This window comes from Salmo salar, chromosome ssa27 (genome assembly GCF_905237065.1).
Source record: "Salmo salar chromosome ssa27, Ssal_v3.1, whole genome shotgun sequence".
Taxonomy (NCBI): domain Eukaryota; kingdom Metazoa; phylum Chordata; class Actinopteri; order Salmoniformes; family Salmonidae; genus Salmo; species Salmo salar.
This window is the reverse complement of record NC_059468.1, coordinates 22,887,464-22,903,001: the sequence shown is the minus strand read 5'-3', so window position 1 is coordinate 22,903,001 and position 15,538 is coordinate 22,887,464. Positions and strand designations below refer to the sequence as shown.

At 44.8% G+C, this 15,538-nt stretch overlaps 1 protein-coding gene across 1 annotated transcript in view; it reads right to left on the bottom strand.

The window, feature by feature from the left end:
* Positions 1 to 15,538, bottom strand: part of LOC106588785 (growth factor receptor-bound protein 10) — a 57,577-nt gene that overhangs the window by 32,449 nt on the left and 9,590 nt on the right. The window contains exons 3-5 of the mRNA XM_014178196.2: positions 14,340 to 14,430; positions 2,676 to 2,919; positions 2,371 to 2,503 (exon numbers count right to left, since the gene is read on the bottom strand). Of these exons, the coding sequence (XP_014033671.1) occupies positions 2,371 to 2,503; positions 2,676 to 2,919; positions 14,340 to 14,430 (468 nt within the window). The remainder of the gene's footprint in view (positions 1 to 2,370; positions 2,504 to 2,675; positions 2,920 to 14,339; positions 14,431 to 15,538) is intronic.

Sequence of the window (15,538 nt, the reverse complement as noted above, 5' to 3'; positions counted from 1 at the left end):
GAAATGAAATGAACTTTTAGATTAATACATGGCTACTATGAGTGGATATTATATTTAGAGTTAGCAATCTAGCTAATGTGTTAAGTTTCCATCTTACTCAGGTGGTGAATTAGCCCCAAATACAGTTATTTCGGAAAGTATTCAGACCCCTTGATTTATCCAAATTTTGTTACGTTACAGCCTTATTCTAAAATGGTTTCTCCCATTCTTCTCTGCAGATCCAAGTTCTGTCAGGTTGGATGGGGAGTGTTGCTGCACAGATATTTTCAGGTCTCTCCAGAGATGTTCGATAAGGTTCAAGTCCGGGCTCTGGCTGGGCCACTCAAGGACATTCAGAGACTTGTCCCGAAGCCACTCCTGCGTTGTTTTGGCTGAATGCTTAGGGTCTTTGTCCTGTTGGAAGGTGAACCTTCACCCCAGTCTGAGGACCTGAGCATTCTGGAGCAGGTTTTCATCAAGGATCTCTCTGTACTTTGCTCCGTTCCTCTTTCCCTCGATCCTGACTAGTCTCCCAGTCCCTGCCGCTGAAAAACATCCCACAGCATGATGCTTCCACGACCATGCTTCACCGTAGGGATGGTGCCAGATTTCATCCAGACATGACGCTTGTCATTCAGGCCATAGAGTTCATTCTTGGTTTCATCAGACCAGAGAATCTTGTTTCTAAGAGTCAGAGTCCTTTAGGCACCCTTTGGCAAACTACAAGTGGGCTGTCATGTACTGAGGCGTGGCTTCCGTCTGGCTACTCTACCATAAAGGCCTGATTGGTGGAGTGCTGCAGAGATGGGAGAACCTTCCAGAAGGACAACCATCTCCACAGTGGAACGCTGGAGCTCTGTCAGAGTGACCATCGGGTTCTTGGTCACCTCATTGTGAATAACTTGATAGGCCTACAATTTTTTTCTACTGCATGATCCCACAAAGAAAAAATTGGTACGACCAAATCATGGGCTGGTGCCACCAACTGAAAAACTTAGTGGCACAAGTCTGTTAGTCTGGAGCCCTGCTACAAGGGGAATGTCCTCCGTGTGGAGGAGTTGAACTATTGTAGTGGACAAAGATGAGAAGAATGGTGCGGCCAAATGCATGCTACTTTGCACCTGGCCATTCTTATTTATTTATTTGTATTTATAATCATTAGTTTTATGATTATTATATGTCACTGTTATTATTGTAGGCCTTTTAATTAATCTAAACCAGTTCTTTAAATATGCAAAATATGTTTTGTTTCATTCTGTTGAGACATTTTATTAAGTTAACTGTAATGTTGTGTTTGCCACAATATAATATCCTACTCGTATTTTTCCTATAAACAATGGCTTGACTTACTTTAGATATTACCTTAATAAAAGTTTAGAAACATTTGTGAAGGTTTGGTGTGGTGTGGCTATTAGCCTACTATACTGAAGGCCTATGATATGACGACTGGGCGCACTGGTGCTCCAACTGATTCCGACAGCTGAACTTGAGATGAGGAAGGATGTTTTAGGCCTACCAGAGTTACTCCTGTAATCTAACAATATAATGCTTATCTTTATAACAAATTCTAATAGAACATTTATGAATTAACCACCTTCTGTAAATCTGTCTGACAGACGCAGCAGCCTGTCTGACATGAAAAAAATGCATGTTCGTGTCGTATCATGCCACCGGCATCTCTCTCTCTCTCTCTGGGGCTAGGCCTAAGCTTCTCTTTCTTCCCATTTATCTTTTAAATATTAATATCATACAGTGGACGCTTAAGCCTATAGGCCAACGGATGCAATGCCGTTATGCATTTGGTGTTCAAATCTCCAACAGCTGAACCGTGAGGTGGACAATTAGTGTTTTAGGAAAGCAAAAACCAATAAAATAGGGTACACATTTTTGCATATGCTACAGATCGAAACACAAGGAATAGCGTTTTGTAATTAAATATAGGCTGTTTAAGGACACAAATGTGGCTCATTTGACCAATATCCCTGGTTTACTGATGGAGCTGACTGCGTGGGAGGATGGCCTAATGGGTTACGCACCCAATACATATGGATACATTTCTCAAACGTCAGATCAATTGAAATCTTTCCGGTCACCTGTCTGGCGCCAAATGGGTGTGTGTGTGTGATTAATGACCATCATACCAGAATGAATCACACACACACACACACACACACACACACACACACACACACACACACACACACACACACACACACACACACACACACACGATAACCCAGCGTGAACTGTTGAGTAACATAAGAAAGGCAGGTCTACGGCCAAACACAACATTATGCCAGGACATTACAGTCCAGTCAGCTGATTCAGAAACAACAGACATGCACTCGCACTCAAAAGTCACTCAGTCTGTGTGTGTGTGTGTGCGCTTACATGGTTGTCTGTGGTGTGTATGAGGCTGAGGATGGGAGAGCCAGTGGGGGTGCAGAGTTCAGGGAAGGGGTTGATGACGGCAGGGAGAGAGGAGGGACGACACTGCTGCTGCTGCTGCTCCTCCTGGAGCCTCCTGTAGAGGGAGACAGAGTTCCACAAAAATAAAAGACACCTCAATCACAACCACAGATTTACATTTACTCATAGAAAGACAGAGATACTGTGTGTGTGTGTGTGTGTGTGTGTGTGTGTGTGTGTGTGTGTGTGTGTGTGTGTGTGTGTGTGTGAGATAGAGACATAGTTACCTAAAGGCGTTGATGTGTACGGGCTGAGAGCGACACAGCCTCTCTTGGGGGCAGGAGGGGGGAATAGGGGGCGTAGGGCGCTGGGAGCGAGGGACGCACCGATGAGGAGCGTGCCCGTGATGAGGGGTGTGCACGTGGCTGTTGTGCAGCAGCGGGGCCGTCTCTGTGTGGGTATTGCAGCTGGAGTAGAGACTCTCCAGAGAGGAGTTCATGTCATTCACCAACGCCTCCAGATCCACATCATCTACACAGAGAGACAGAGCAGAGACAGAGAGCAACAGAGAGACAGAGAGCAGAGACAGAGAGCGACACAGACAGAGAGCGACACAGACAGAGAGCGACACAGACAGAGAGCGACACAGACAGACAGAGAGCGACACAGACAGACAGAGAGCGACACAGACAGACAGAGAGCGACAGACAGACAGAGAGCGACACAGACAGACAGAGAGAGAGCGACACAGACAGACAGACAGACAGACAGACAGACAGACAGACAGACAGACAGACAGACAGACAGACAGACAGACAGAGCGACACAGACAGACAGACAGACAGACAGACAGACAGACAGACAGACAGACAGACAGACAGACAGACAGACAGACAGAGAGCGACACAAACAGACAGACAGAGAGCGACACAGACAGACAGAGAGCGACGCAGACAGACAGACAGAGAGCGACGCAGACAGACAGACAGACAGAGAGCGACGCAGACAGACAGACAGAGAGCGACACAGACAGACAGAGAGCGACACAGACAGACAGACAGACAGAGAGCGACACAGACAGACAGACAGAGAGCGACACAGACAGACAGAGAGCGACACAGACAGACAGACAGACAGACAGACAGACAGACAGACAGACAGACAGACAGACAGAGAGCGACACAGACAGAGAGACAGACAGACAGACACAGACAGACAGACAGACAGACAGACAGACAGACAGACAGACAGACAGACAGACAGAGAGCGACACAGACAGACAGACAGAGAGCGACACAGACAGACAGACAGAGACACAGACAGACAGAGACACAGACAGACAGAGACACAGACAGACAGACAGACAGACAGACAGACAGACAGACAGACAGACAGACAGACAGACAGACAGACAGACAGAGACAGACAGCGACAGACAGCGACACAGACAGACAGCGACACAGACAGACAGCGACACAGACAGACAGCGAAACAGACAGAGAGAGACAGAGAGCGACACAGACAGAGAGCGACACAGACAGACAGACAGACAGACAGACAGACAGACAGACAGACAGACAGACAGACAGAGAGCGACACAGACAGAGAGACAGACAGACAGACACAGACAGAGAGCGACACAGACAGACAGACAGACAGACAGACAGACAGACAGACAGACAGACAGACAGCGACACAGACAGACAGACAGACAGACAGCGACACAGACAGACAGCGACACAGACAGACAGCGAAACAGACAGACAGCGAAACAGACAGACAGCGAAACAGACAGAGAGAGACAGAGACAGACAGAGAGCGACACAGACAGACAGACAGACAGACAGACAGACAGACAGACAGACAGACAGAGAGCGACACAGACAGACAGAGAGCGACACAGACAGACAGACAGACAGACAGACAGACAGACAGACAGACAGACAGACAGACAGACAGACAGACAGACAGACAGACAGAGAGCGACACAGACAGACAGACAGACAGAGAGCGACACAGACAGACAGACAGAGAGCGACACAGACAGACAGAGAGCGACACAGACAGACAGACAGACAGACAGAGAGCGACACAGACAGAGAGACAGACAGACAGACACAGACAGACAGACAGAGAGCGACACAGACAGACAGACAGAGAGCGACACAGACAGACAGACAGAGACACAGACAGACAGAGACACAGACAGACAGAGACACAGACAGACAGACAGACAGACAGACAGACAGACAGACAGACAGACAGACAGACAGACAGACAGACAGACAGACAGACAGACAGACAGAGAGCGACACAGACAGACAGACAGACAGACAGACAGACAGACAGACAGACAGACAGACAGACAGACAGACAGACAGACAGACAGACAGACAGACAGACAGAGAGCGACACAGACAGAGAGACAGACAGACAGACACAGACAGAGAGCGACACAGACAGACAGACAGAGACACAGACAGACAGACAGACAGACAGACAGACAGACAGACAGACAGACAGACAGACAGACAGACAGACAGACAGACAGACAGACAGACAGACAGAGACACAGACAGACAGCGAAACAGACAGACAGCGACACAGACAGACAGCGACACAGACAGAGAGCGACACAGACAGAGAGCGACACAGACAGAGAGCGACACAGACAGACAGACAGAGAGCGACACAGACAGACAGAGAGCGACACAGACAGACAGACAGACAGACAGACAGACAGACAGACAGACAGACAGACAGACAGACAGACAGACAGACAGACAGACAGACAGACAGACAGACGTAAAGACGGGGTGGAGAGGGAGAGAGATAGGTGTATTTAAAACAGCAAAAAGGAGACACATGCTGCAAATCTTGCTCTTACCAATAGATGTCACTGTAGACTAGAGATAACTTGGATGCTGTCCTGAGCACAGGGAGAGCTACTCCCAAATCCCCGTTATTCGCATGAAGACAGAGATACAGGGGGTGCAAATCCGGGTGCCTTGCGAGAATTTGTCGGTGAGTGAGTAACCCGCCTTTACCATGCGCTCTATTGGCCAATGTGCAATCACTGGAGAATAAACGGGATGAGCTCCCTTCCAGACTATCCTATCAACAGGACATTAAAAACTGTCATATCTTATGTTTCACAGAGTCATGGTTGAACGACAACATGGATATACAGTTAGCTGCATCGGCAGGACAGAACAGCTGCGTCCGGTAAGATGAAGGTTGGTGGTTTGTGTATTTGTCAATAACAGCTGGTGCACAATGTCTAATATTAAGGAAGTCTTGAGGTCTGTCTCGCCTGAGGTAGCTTACCTCATGATAAACTGTAGACCACACTATTTTTCGAAGCGGTCTATTTACCACCACAAACCGATGCTGGCACTAAAACCACACTCAACGAGATGTATAAGGCCATAAGCAAACAAGAAGATGCTCATCCAGAAGCGGCACTCCTAGTGGCCCGGGGACTTTAATGCAGGCAAACTTAAATCCATTTGACCTAATTTCTAGCAGCATGTTAAATGTGCAACCAGAGGGGATTTTTTTAAAAACGAGACCACCTTTACTCCACAGACAGACACACGTACAAAGCTCTCCCTCGCCCTCCATTTGGCAAATCTGACCATAATTCTATCCTCCTGATTCCTGCTTACAAGCAAAAATTGAAGCAGGAAGTACCAGTGACTCGCTCAATACGGAAGTGGTCAGATGATGCGGATGCTACACTACACAACTGTTTTGCTAGCACAGACTGGAATATGTTCCTGGATTCATTAAATGGCATTGAGGAGTTTACCACATCAGTCACCGGCTTCATCAATAAGTGCATAGATGACGTCGTCTCAACAGTGACCGTACGTACATATTCCAACCAGAAGCCATGGAATACAGGCAACATCCGCACTGAGCTAAAGGCTAGAGCTGCCTCTTTCAAGGTGTGACAGCTCTTATAAGAAATCCAGCTATGCCCTCAGACGAACCATCAAACAGGCAAAGCTTCAATACAGGACAAAGATAGAAACATACTACACCAGCTCTGACGTTCGTCGGATGTGGCAGGGCTTGCAAACTATTACAGACTACAAAAGGGAAACCCAGCCATGAAGTGATCAGTGACGCGAGCCTACCAGACGGGCACTGCCCTTTCCCACCTGGACAAAAGGAACACCTATGTGAGAATGCTATTCATCGACTACAGCTCAGCGTTCAATACGCTAGTGCCCACAAAGCTCATCAATAAGCTAAGGACCCTGGGATTAAACACCTCCCTCTGCAACTGGATCCTGGACTTCCTGACGGGCCGCCCCCATGTGGTAAGGGTGAGCAACAACATCTGTCACGCTGATCCTGAACACAGGGGCCCCTCAGGGGTGTGTGCTTAGTGCCCTCCTGTACTCCTTGTTCACCCACGACTGCATGGCCAAGCACAACTCCAACACCATCATTAAGTTGGCTGACGACACAATAGTGGTAGGCCTGATCACCTACGACGATGAGACATCCTATAGGGGGGTCAGAGACCTGGCAGTGTGGTGCCAGGACAACAACCTCTCCCTCAACGTGAGCAAGACAAAAAGAGACGATTGTGGACTACAGGAAAAGGAGGGCCAAACACATCCCCCATTCCCATCAATGGGGCTGTGGTGCAGCAGGGTTGAGAGTTTCAAGTTCCTCAAGCTACAGTAGACTAGAGATAGTTAGGATGCTGTCCAGAGCAGAGAGAGAGCTAGTGTATGTCAGAGGGACATTAAGAAACCATTGGAATATAACAGAAGACTCCAGCCTTCCACTAAAATGTTTCCTCTACCATGTTCTAAGGTGTCCCTAGGCTCTGAGTGTGTGTGCGCATGTGTAGGCCTGAGTCTGCTGACTCTGGAGCACTGGGAACACGGTCACTGCCTCGCATATGTTAAATCTAGAAAGTGGGACACCAAAACCACACACAGAAAGGCTTAGATCAATTGGAGACAAGAAATGGGTCCCCCACCATACACAGTTAGGGTCTGACCGTTTGTTCTCTAACCACACACCCTGGGGACAGTCTGGGACACAAGGCCATGTGATGCTGGGGTTCATGTATAGGACGGGGTGACCAATGGGGGGAGAGAGAGAAAAAGAGAACAAACCTACATTACATAAAAAGAGAGGGGGTAAATATGGTTCTTATTATAGGGTGTTATGGTGTAATGAGACATTGACATGCTTTACATTCCTAATGAGCGACACACACACACACACACACACACACACACACACACACACACACACAACTATGCAGGTAAGGTGATACAGCATCTAAACATAGTGGCCTGTTACAGAGTCAGAAGTGAAACTAGAGCTGCTGTCTGACTGACTGGAACCATCATCCTCTACAGTCAATCATTCATCTACAGTCATACTTAAAAGGTTACATTCAAATAAAAAACATACCGAAGTCTCTATCATCCCCAACATTCAACATGGGGTGGCAGGTAGTGGTTAGAGCGTTGGGCCAGTAACCGAAAGGTTTCTGGATCGAATCCCCGATCTGACAAGGTAAAAATCTGTCATTCTGCCCCTGAATAAGGCACTGTTCCTAGGCCGTCATTGTAAATAAGAATATGTTGTTAACTGACTTGCCTAGTTAAATAAAAGGTTACATTAACATTTTTAAAACACACTGAAGTCTATCATCCCCTACAGTCAACATACCGAAGTCGATCATTCTCTACTGTTATCATACCGAAGTCTTCAAGTCACTAAACCAGCTAAATATGCCTCTAGGCAAGTGTATCAGTCCGTGGGAGCCCACACCGATCCAAATGAAGCATACATCGGTAAGAAAACTGATTCAAACGTTACGAATTGCAGGTTCACCAACACTTTTAACTCAATTGTTTCTGCCTTACTCTGCAAACATTGCTCTACAAGTCAGATAACAACTGTGTGCACAGCGCGAGAGATGCAGCTGCACGAGCCAATGAGAGGTAGGCCTACTCTAACCCTGTTCTAATATTGGTAGGCTACATCTGCATGGCACCTTCAACATTCAGATGTTTTTCATATTGCGAAAGCCATTTTACAACAGACTTTATTAACTCCTTACACTCGTGGGAATTGTCCTATACCGTATGGATAGGGCTAAATGGAAATGTTTCTTACAGAAGAAATATGGGAAGTATATGCAATATAGCCATTAAAAAAATTGAACAGTTTGGAGATAATGGGAAAATTATTAGACAAAGGTGAAAACACAACAGTTCACCTGACACAAGACTGCATCCAAAACATTAGAATGTTGATTTTACACTTACTGTACTTTGTCATATTTGTTGATAACGAAATCTGAAAATACTCTGGATACATTCAGTAACATAATTTTGGGTAGTTGCAACATAAGACAACAAAAATGACAAGGGTTTGAGTGAGAGGTCTAACTGGTGTTTCCAAGTGGCCACACACACACACACACACACATCTCCAATGTGTGCACAGTTCCTAAGTCATTTCAATGCACTTTTATGACTCAAAGAAGAGTCTTCAACTAGAAGGTGTTTTTTTTAGCTCTCCTAGCTGTGCTGTTGAGGAACTAGAGCAAGAACACTTGTAGTTGTGTTGTTTGGAACATAGCCCTGCATCTTGGCCTTTACACAATTACTGTTAAGCAATACAAAAACGGTCCATTATAAATCACAATCTGGGTCAGATGGGTATAATTTGAAAGCTTGTTCAATTTCCAACATGACTTGCTAAATGATAAAATATGATCTTACAGTGTTAGGCTTTCACTAGGCAATTTAGAGAAGCAGATTGTAATTTTGGTGCAATAGAATGGAGTCATGAGTGCATTTCCTTCACAATACAACAAACATAGGCTCATTCTGTTCAGGACGACCCAGAATATAACGTCATGCCATCTTGTAACTGTACATCAAACATAGTGATCATGAAAGTTAACACTGTATATAGCATGAGTTTTATGATATGGAAATGTGAAGTGTACAGCATTCCAATTTAAGTGCTTATCAGAGTTCAAATCTGCCATTTTCAACATGTATACGGGTGCAAGTGCAAAGGGCTACATGAGGGACAACCAATGTAGTTTTTTGGGTCATTGATACCAAATGCACTGTAGAAAATGTTGTTTTACCGGTGGAGACGTGCCGGGCTACCGGAGTGGACAACTCACATTTTGCTGACTGCACAGCTAACTGCTGATTGGTGGTTTTCGATTGCCAGGTCCACCGTACAAAATATGAGTTTAGCTCTGCTTTAAACAGTCACTGCATTTGGTCATTTTTACATGAAAAGGGTAAAGGTGTAATTTCATAACAAGGACAGCAATAATTTTCCCGAGCCGCACTGGTCGGAATGGGAGAAGAGAGCAGCTCTTGGTCGAAACCATTTGCTTTTGAAACGGGGTGAAATCCAAAACTGTTATATTAATTAGCTATGTGTGTCATAGCTAATTTCTAAAAGATAAATATTGACATATTACTAGCAAAATGTTTAAAAAAAAAATCTGCTATCTGACAAGTTAGATCAGTGGGTGATGAGTATTTCAGATAAAAGGTGGGGGGGACAGAAACATAAATTGCGCCGATCCATTCAACTAATCAAATCACACCGAATCGTTTCAAACAAAAAGTATTGTTCCTGTATCATATTGGAGCACATGTATCTAGATGCGTATCGAATCGTGCTTGTAAGGAGAGATGCACATCCCTATAACCTAGCATAATATAGCCTGGCATAATATAGCCTGGCATGACAGATAGATAGGGCAGCTCTACTTCTAGCTCCTAAGCAACTTCACAGTATGTTCATTTTTTTGGTGTGTGTTATTTCTTACATTATTAGCCCAGGAAATTGTTGGTGTTATTACATACAGCCGGAAAGAACTTTCGGATATCAGAGTGGCAGTAACTCACCAGCATTAGGACCGGGAATACGACTTTCCCGAATTGGATCCTTTGTTCGTACCCCCCAGGGCAATTGAACGGATTCCAGAGGCTGATCCAAAACACCGCCGGCGGAGAAGAGGTGATCGGAGTGGACTTCTAGTCCGACTCAGGAAGCGGGCACACCACCCACCACTTCCAGAATATTACTCGCTAATGTTCACGGAAACATGGCTCTCTCGGGATATACTGTCTGAGACTGTACAGCTAGTTGGGTTCTCAGTATATCGCCCAGACAGGAATAAAGACATCTCTGGGAAGAAGGCAGGCAGGGGTGTATGTTTCATGATTAACCACCCACGGTGTGATTGTGATAACATACAGAAACTCAAGTACTTTTGTTCACCCGACCTAGAATACCTCAATCAAATGCTGATAATTATCTTCGGTTATAGTCACAACCGTGTATATTCCCCCTCAAGCCGATACCATGACGGCCCTCAAAAGAACTTCACTGGACTTTATGCAAACTGGAAACCACATATAGTGAGGTCGCATTTATTGTAGCTGGGGATTTTAACAAAGCAAATTTGAGGAAAACACTACCGAAGCTCTACCAACACATTGATAGTTGCACTCGCTCTGAGAAAACAGACCACCGCTACTCAGCTTTTCAAAGTGCCTATAAGGCCCTCTCCCACCCTCCCGTCGGCAAATCTGATCATGACTCCATTTTGCTCCTCCCTTCCTATAGGCAGAAACTGAAAAATAGGAAGTACCTGTGCTAAGAACTATTCAAGGCTGGTCTCACCAAATCGGAATCCACACTTCAAGATTGTTTTGATCACGCGGACTGGGATATGTTCAGGGTAGCCTCTAAGAATAACATCGACAAATACACGGATACAGTGAGTGAGTTTATCAGGAAGTGCATAGGAGATGTTGTACCCACTGTGACCATTAAAACCTACCCTAACCAGAAACCGTAATATACGGCAGCATTCGGGTAAAACTGAAAGCGTGAATCACCACATTTAACCAAGGTGACTGGGAATATGGCCGAATACAAACTGTGTAGTTATTCCCTCCTTAACCTGTTATGGATAGGGGGCAGTATTTTCACGGCCGGATAAAAAAACGTACCTGATTTAATCTGATTATTACTCCTGCCCAGAAACTAGAATATGCATATAATTATTAGCTTTGGATAGAAAACACTCCAAAGTTTCTAAAACTGTTTGAATGGTGTCTGTGAGTATAACAGAACTCATTTGGCAGGCCAAAACCTGAGAAGATTCTGTACAGGAAGTACCCTGTCTGACCATTTCTTGGCCTTCTTGATCATCTCTATCCAAAACAGGGGATCTCTGCTGTAACGTGACACTTCCTACGGCTCCCATAGGCTCTCAGAAGGCGGCAAAAAGCTGAATGGTGGCTTTGCAGGCCCTGGCTGAAAAACACTAGCGCATTTAGATAGTGGTCGATCAGAGAACAGAGACTGGAGGCGCGTGCGCGAGGCGACTCCATGTTTTTATTCTTTCGTCTTTGAACGAAAACAACGACTCCCGGTCAGAATATTATCGCTTTTTTACGAGAAAAATAGTATAAAAATTGATTTTAAACAGCGGTTGACATGCTTCGAAGTACAGTAATGGAATATTTAGAATTTTTTTGTCACGAAACGCGTCGGGCGCGTAACCCTTCGTCACCCTTGGATAGTGTCTTGAACGCACGAACAAAACGCCGCTATTTGGATATAACTATGGATTATTTGGAACCAAACCAACATTTGTTATTGAAGTAGAAGTCCTGGGAGTGCATTCTGACGAAGAACAGGAAAGGTAATCCAATTTTTCTTATAGTAAATCTGAGTTTGGTGAGGGTCAAACTTGGTGGGTGTCAAAATAGCTAGCCTGTGATGGCGAGCTATCTACTCAGAATATTGCAAAATGTGCTTTCACCGAAAAGCTATTTTAAAATCGGACACCTCGATTGCATAAAGGAGTTCTGTATCTATAATTCTTAAAATAATTGTTATGCTTTTTGTGAACGTTTATTGTGAGTAATTTAGTAAATTCACCGGAAGTGTTCGGTGGGAATGCTAGTTCTGAACGTCACATGCTAATGTAAAAAGCTGGTTTTTGATATAAATATGAACTTGATTGAACAAAACATGCATGTATTGTATAACAATGTCCTAGGCGTGTCATCTGATGAAGATCATCAAAGGTTAGTGCTGCATTTAGCTGTGGTTTTGTTTTTTGTGACATTATATGCTAGCTTGAAAAATGGGTGTCTGATTATTTCTGGCTGGGTACTCTGCTGACATAATCTAATGTTTTGCTTTCGCTGTAAAGCCTTTTTGAAATCGGACAGTGTGGTTAGATAAAGGAGAGTCTTGTCTTTAAAATGGTGAAAATAGTCATATGTTTGAAAAATGGAAGTTTTGGGATTTTTGAGGAATTTGTAATTCGCGCCACGCCTATCATTGGATATTGGAGCAGGTGTTCCTCTAGCGGAACGTCTAGATGTAAGAGGTTAAGGCAATATGTCAGTAGAGAGACAAAGTGGAGTTGCAATTCAACGGCTCAGACACGAGACGTATGTGGCAGGGTCTACAGACAATAACGGACTACAAAGGGAAAACCAGTCAAGTCGTGGACACTGACGTCTTGCTTCCAGACAAGCTAAACACCTTCTTCGCCTACTTTGAGGATAACACAGTGCCACCGACATGACCCGCTACCAAGGACTGTGAGCTCTCCTTCTCCATGACCGACTTGAATATTTAAGCGTGTTAACCCTCGCAAGGCTGCCGGCCCAGACGGCATCCCTAGCCGTATCTTCAGAGCATGCGCAGACCATCTGGCTGGTGTGTTTACGGACATATTCAATTTCTCTCTATCCCAGTCTGCTGTCCCCACTTGCTTCAAGATGTTCACCATTGTTCCTGTACCCAAGAAAACGATGGTAACTGAACTAAATGACTATCGCCTGGGTCGGATCCCCGGAACCTCAGGAGGCTGAAGAAATTTGGCTTGGCACCTTAAACCCTCAGACTTTTAGATGCACAATTGAGAGCATCCTGTCGGGCTGTATCGCCACCTGGTATGGTAACTGCACCGCCCACAACCACACGGCTCTCCAGAGGGTGGTGCAGTCTGCCCATTGCGTCATCGAGGGCAAACTACCTGCCCTCCAGGACACCTACAGCACCCGATGTCACAGAAAGGTCAAAAAGATAATCAAGGACAACAACCACCTGAGCCACTGCCTGTTCACCCCGCATTCATCCAGAAGGTGAGGTCAGTACAGGTGCATCAAAGCTGTGACCAAGAGACTGAAAAACAGTTTATATCTCAAGGCCATCAGACCGTTAGAGCGTTGGACTAGTAACCGAAAGGTTGCAAGTTCGAATCCCCGAGCTGACAAGGTACAAATCTGTCCTTCTGCCCCTGAACAACATTTTACATTTTTTACATTTTAGTCATTTAGCAGACGCTCTTATCCAGAGCAACTTACCGTAGTGAATGCATCCATTTCATGCATTTTTTTTTGTACTGGCCCCCCGTGGGAATCGAACCCACAACCCTGGCGTTGCAAACACCATGCTCTACCAACTGAGCCACAGGGAAGGCAGTTAACCCACTGTTCCTAGGCCGTCATTGAAAATAAGAATTTGTTCTTAACTGACTTGCCTAGTTAAATAAAGGTAAAATAAAAAGAATGGTCCTTTAGGCCTACATACTTTACAGTGAGCCAATATTTACAACATGACTGTGAGCAACAATCTCCATGGAGACCAGGCGTTGACGACACCCCCAGGAAGTAACGGGTCAAACAGGAAGAAGATTTACAGCCTGCCTTCCCACAGCATTCCTAGAAGAGCATTCCTACAGAATTCCAAGGAGTCTGCTGGATATTCTGGAAAAATCAACCCACTAGCCAGTGAGAAAAATGTTGAGCACCAAAAAAAATAACACTATTATAGCCTCTTCATTTGGACAACATAGGAGAAAGGGGAGGATAGATGAGATGAGAGGAAAGGACAATCACCTTGGTGGTCGGAGTTCCGATGGGCAGAGAGTTGAAACCCTTGACCATTCAAATTGTCCGGTCTGCGGGAGGAAGTCCGGTCCACAGTTTCCTGTGTGAATGGAGAAACAGAAAGCACAATAAATCAGGACATACACTACCGTTCAAAAGTTTGGGGTCACTTAGAAATGTCCTTGTTTTTGAAAGAAAAGCACATTTTTTTGTCCATTAAAATAACACCAAATTGATCCGAAATACGGTGTAGACATTGTTAATGTTGTAAATGACTATTGTAGCTGGAAACAGCAGATTTGTGAAGGGAGTAGTACACAGCGTTGTATGAGATCTTCAGTTTCTTGGCAATTTCTTGCATGGAATAGCCTTCAATTCTCAGCACAAGAATACTGATGAGTTTCAGAAGAAATGTCTTTGTTTCTGGCCATTGGAAAACAGGAGTGATGGTTGCTGATAATGGGCCTCTGTACACCTATTTAGATATTCAATACATTTGTTTTTTACAAAAATCAGCCATTTCCAGCTACAATAGTCATTTACAACATTAATAACAATGTTTACACTGTATTTGATGTTATTTTAAAAATGGACAAAAAAAAAGTGCTTTTCTTTAAAAAACAAGGACATTTTTAAGTGACCCCAAACGTTTGAATGGTAGTATACACTGCAGGGCAACATGCATATTCCCTTGGCATTGTATTGTTTTTTTATGCAAATGGAACATAGGTACCCATAGGGCTCTGGTCAAAGTAGTGGTAGGGATTAAGGTGTCATTTGAGAAAGAGAAACCGTTTGGAACACGTCTGGGAGAGTTTTGTCTGCACGGATATGAATCTGTCATCCAGCCAATATATACAAACACACACAAACGTTTGCATGTGCCAGCACACACAGATGCAAAAACTGCTCTTCACACACACACACGAAGTAGCCTCAGATAAGGAGCACTGCTGAGGAGAATATATTTTAAAAAAAATATATATAAAAAAAAAAGGAAAAAGACATTTTCAATTTTCCAGGAAAGCGGAGAACACGGAAGTACAGTTTCCAGGAACTGCTCGCTGCCAGAGGTACGGCACACACACGCACATACACACACACACACACCACTCCCCTCTGAAAACATCCATAAACGCCCAGAGAGAGATTTACAGCTCCGAGAAGCAGCCAAGGATTTTCCAGGGACAGCTCTGCTGCATACATAC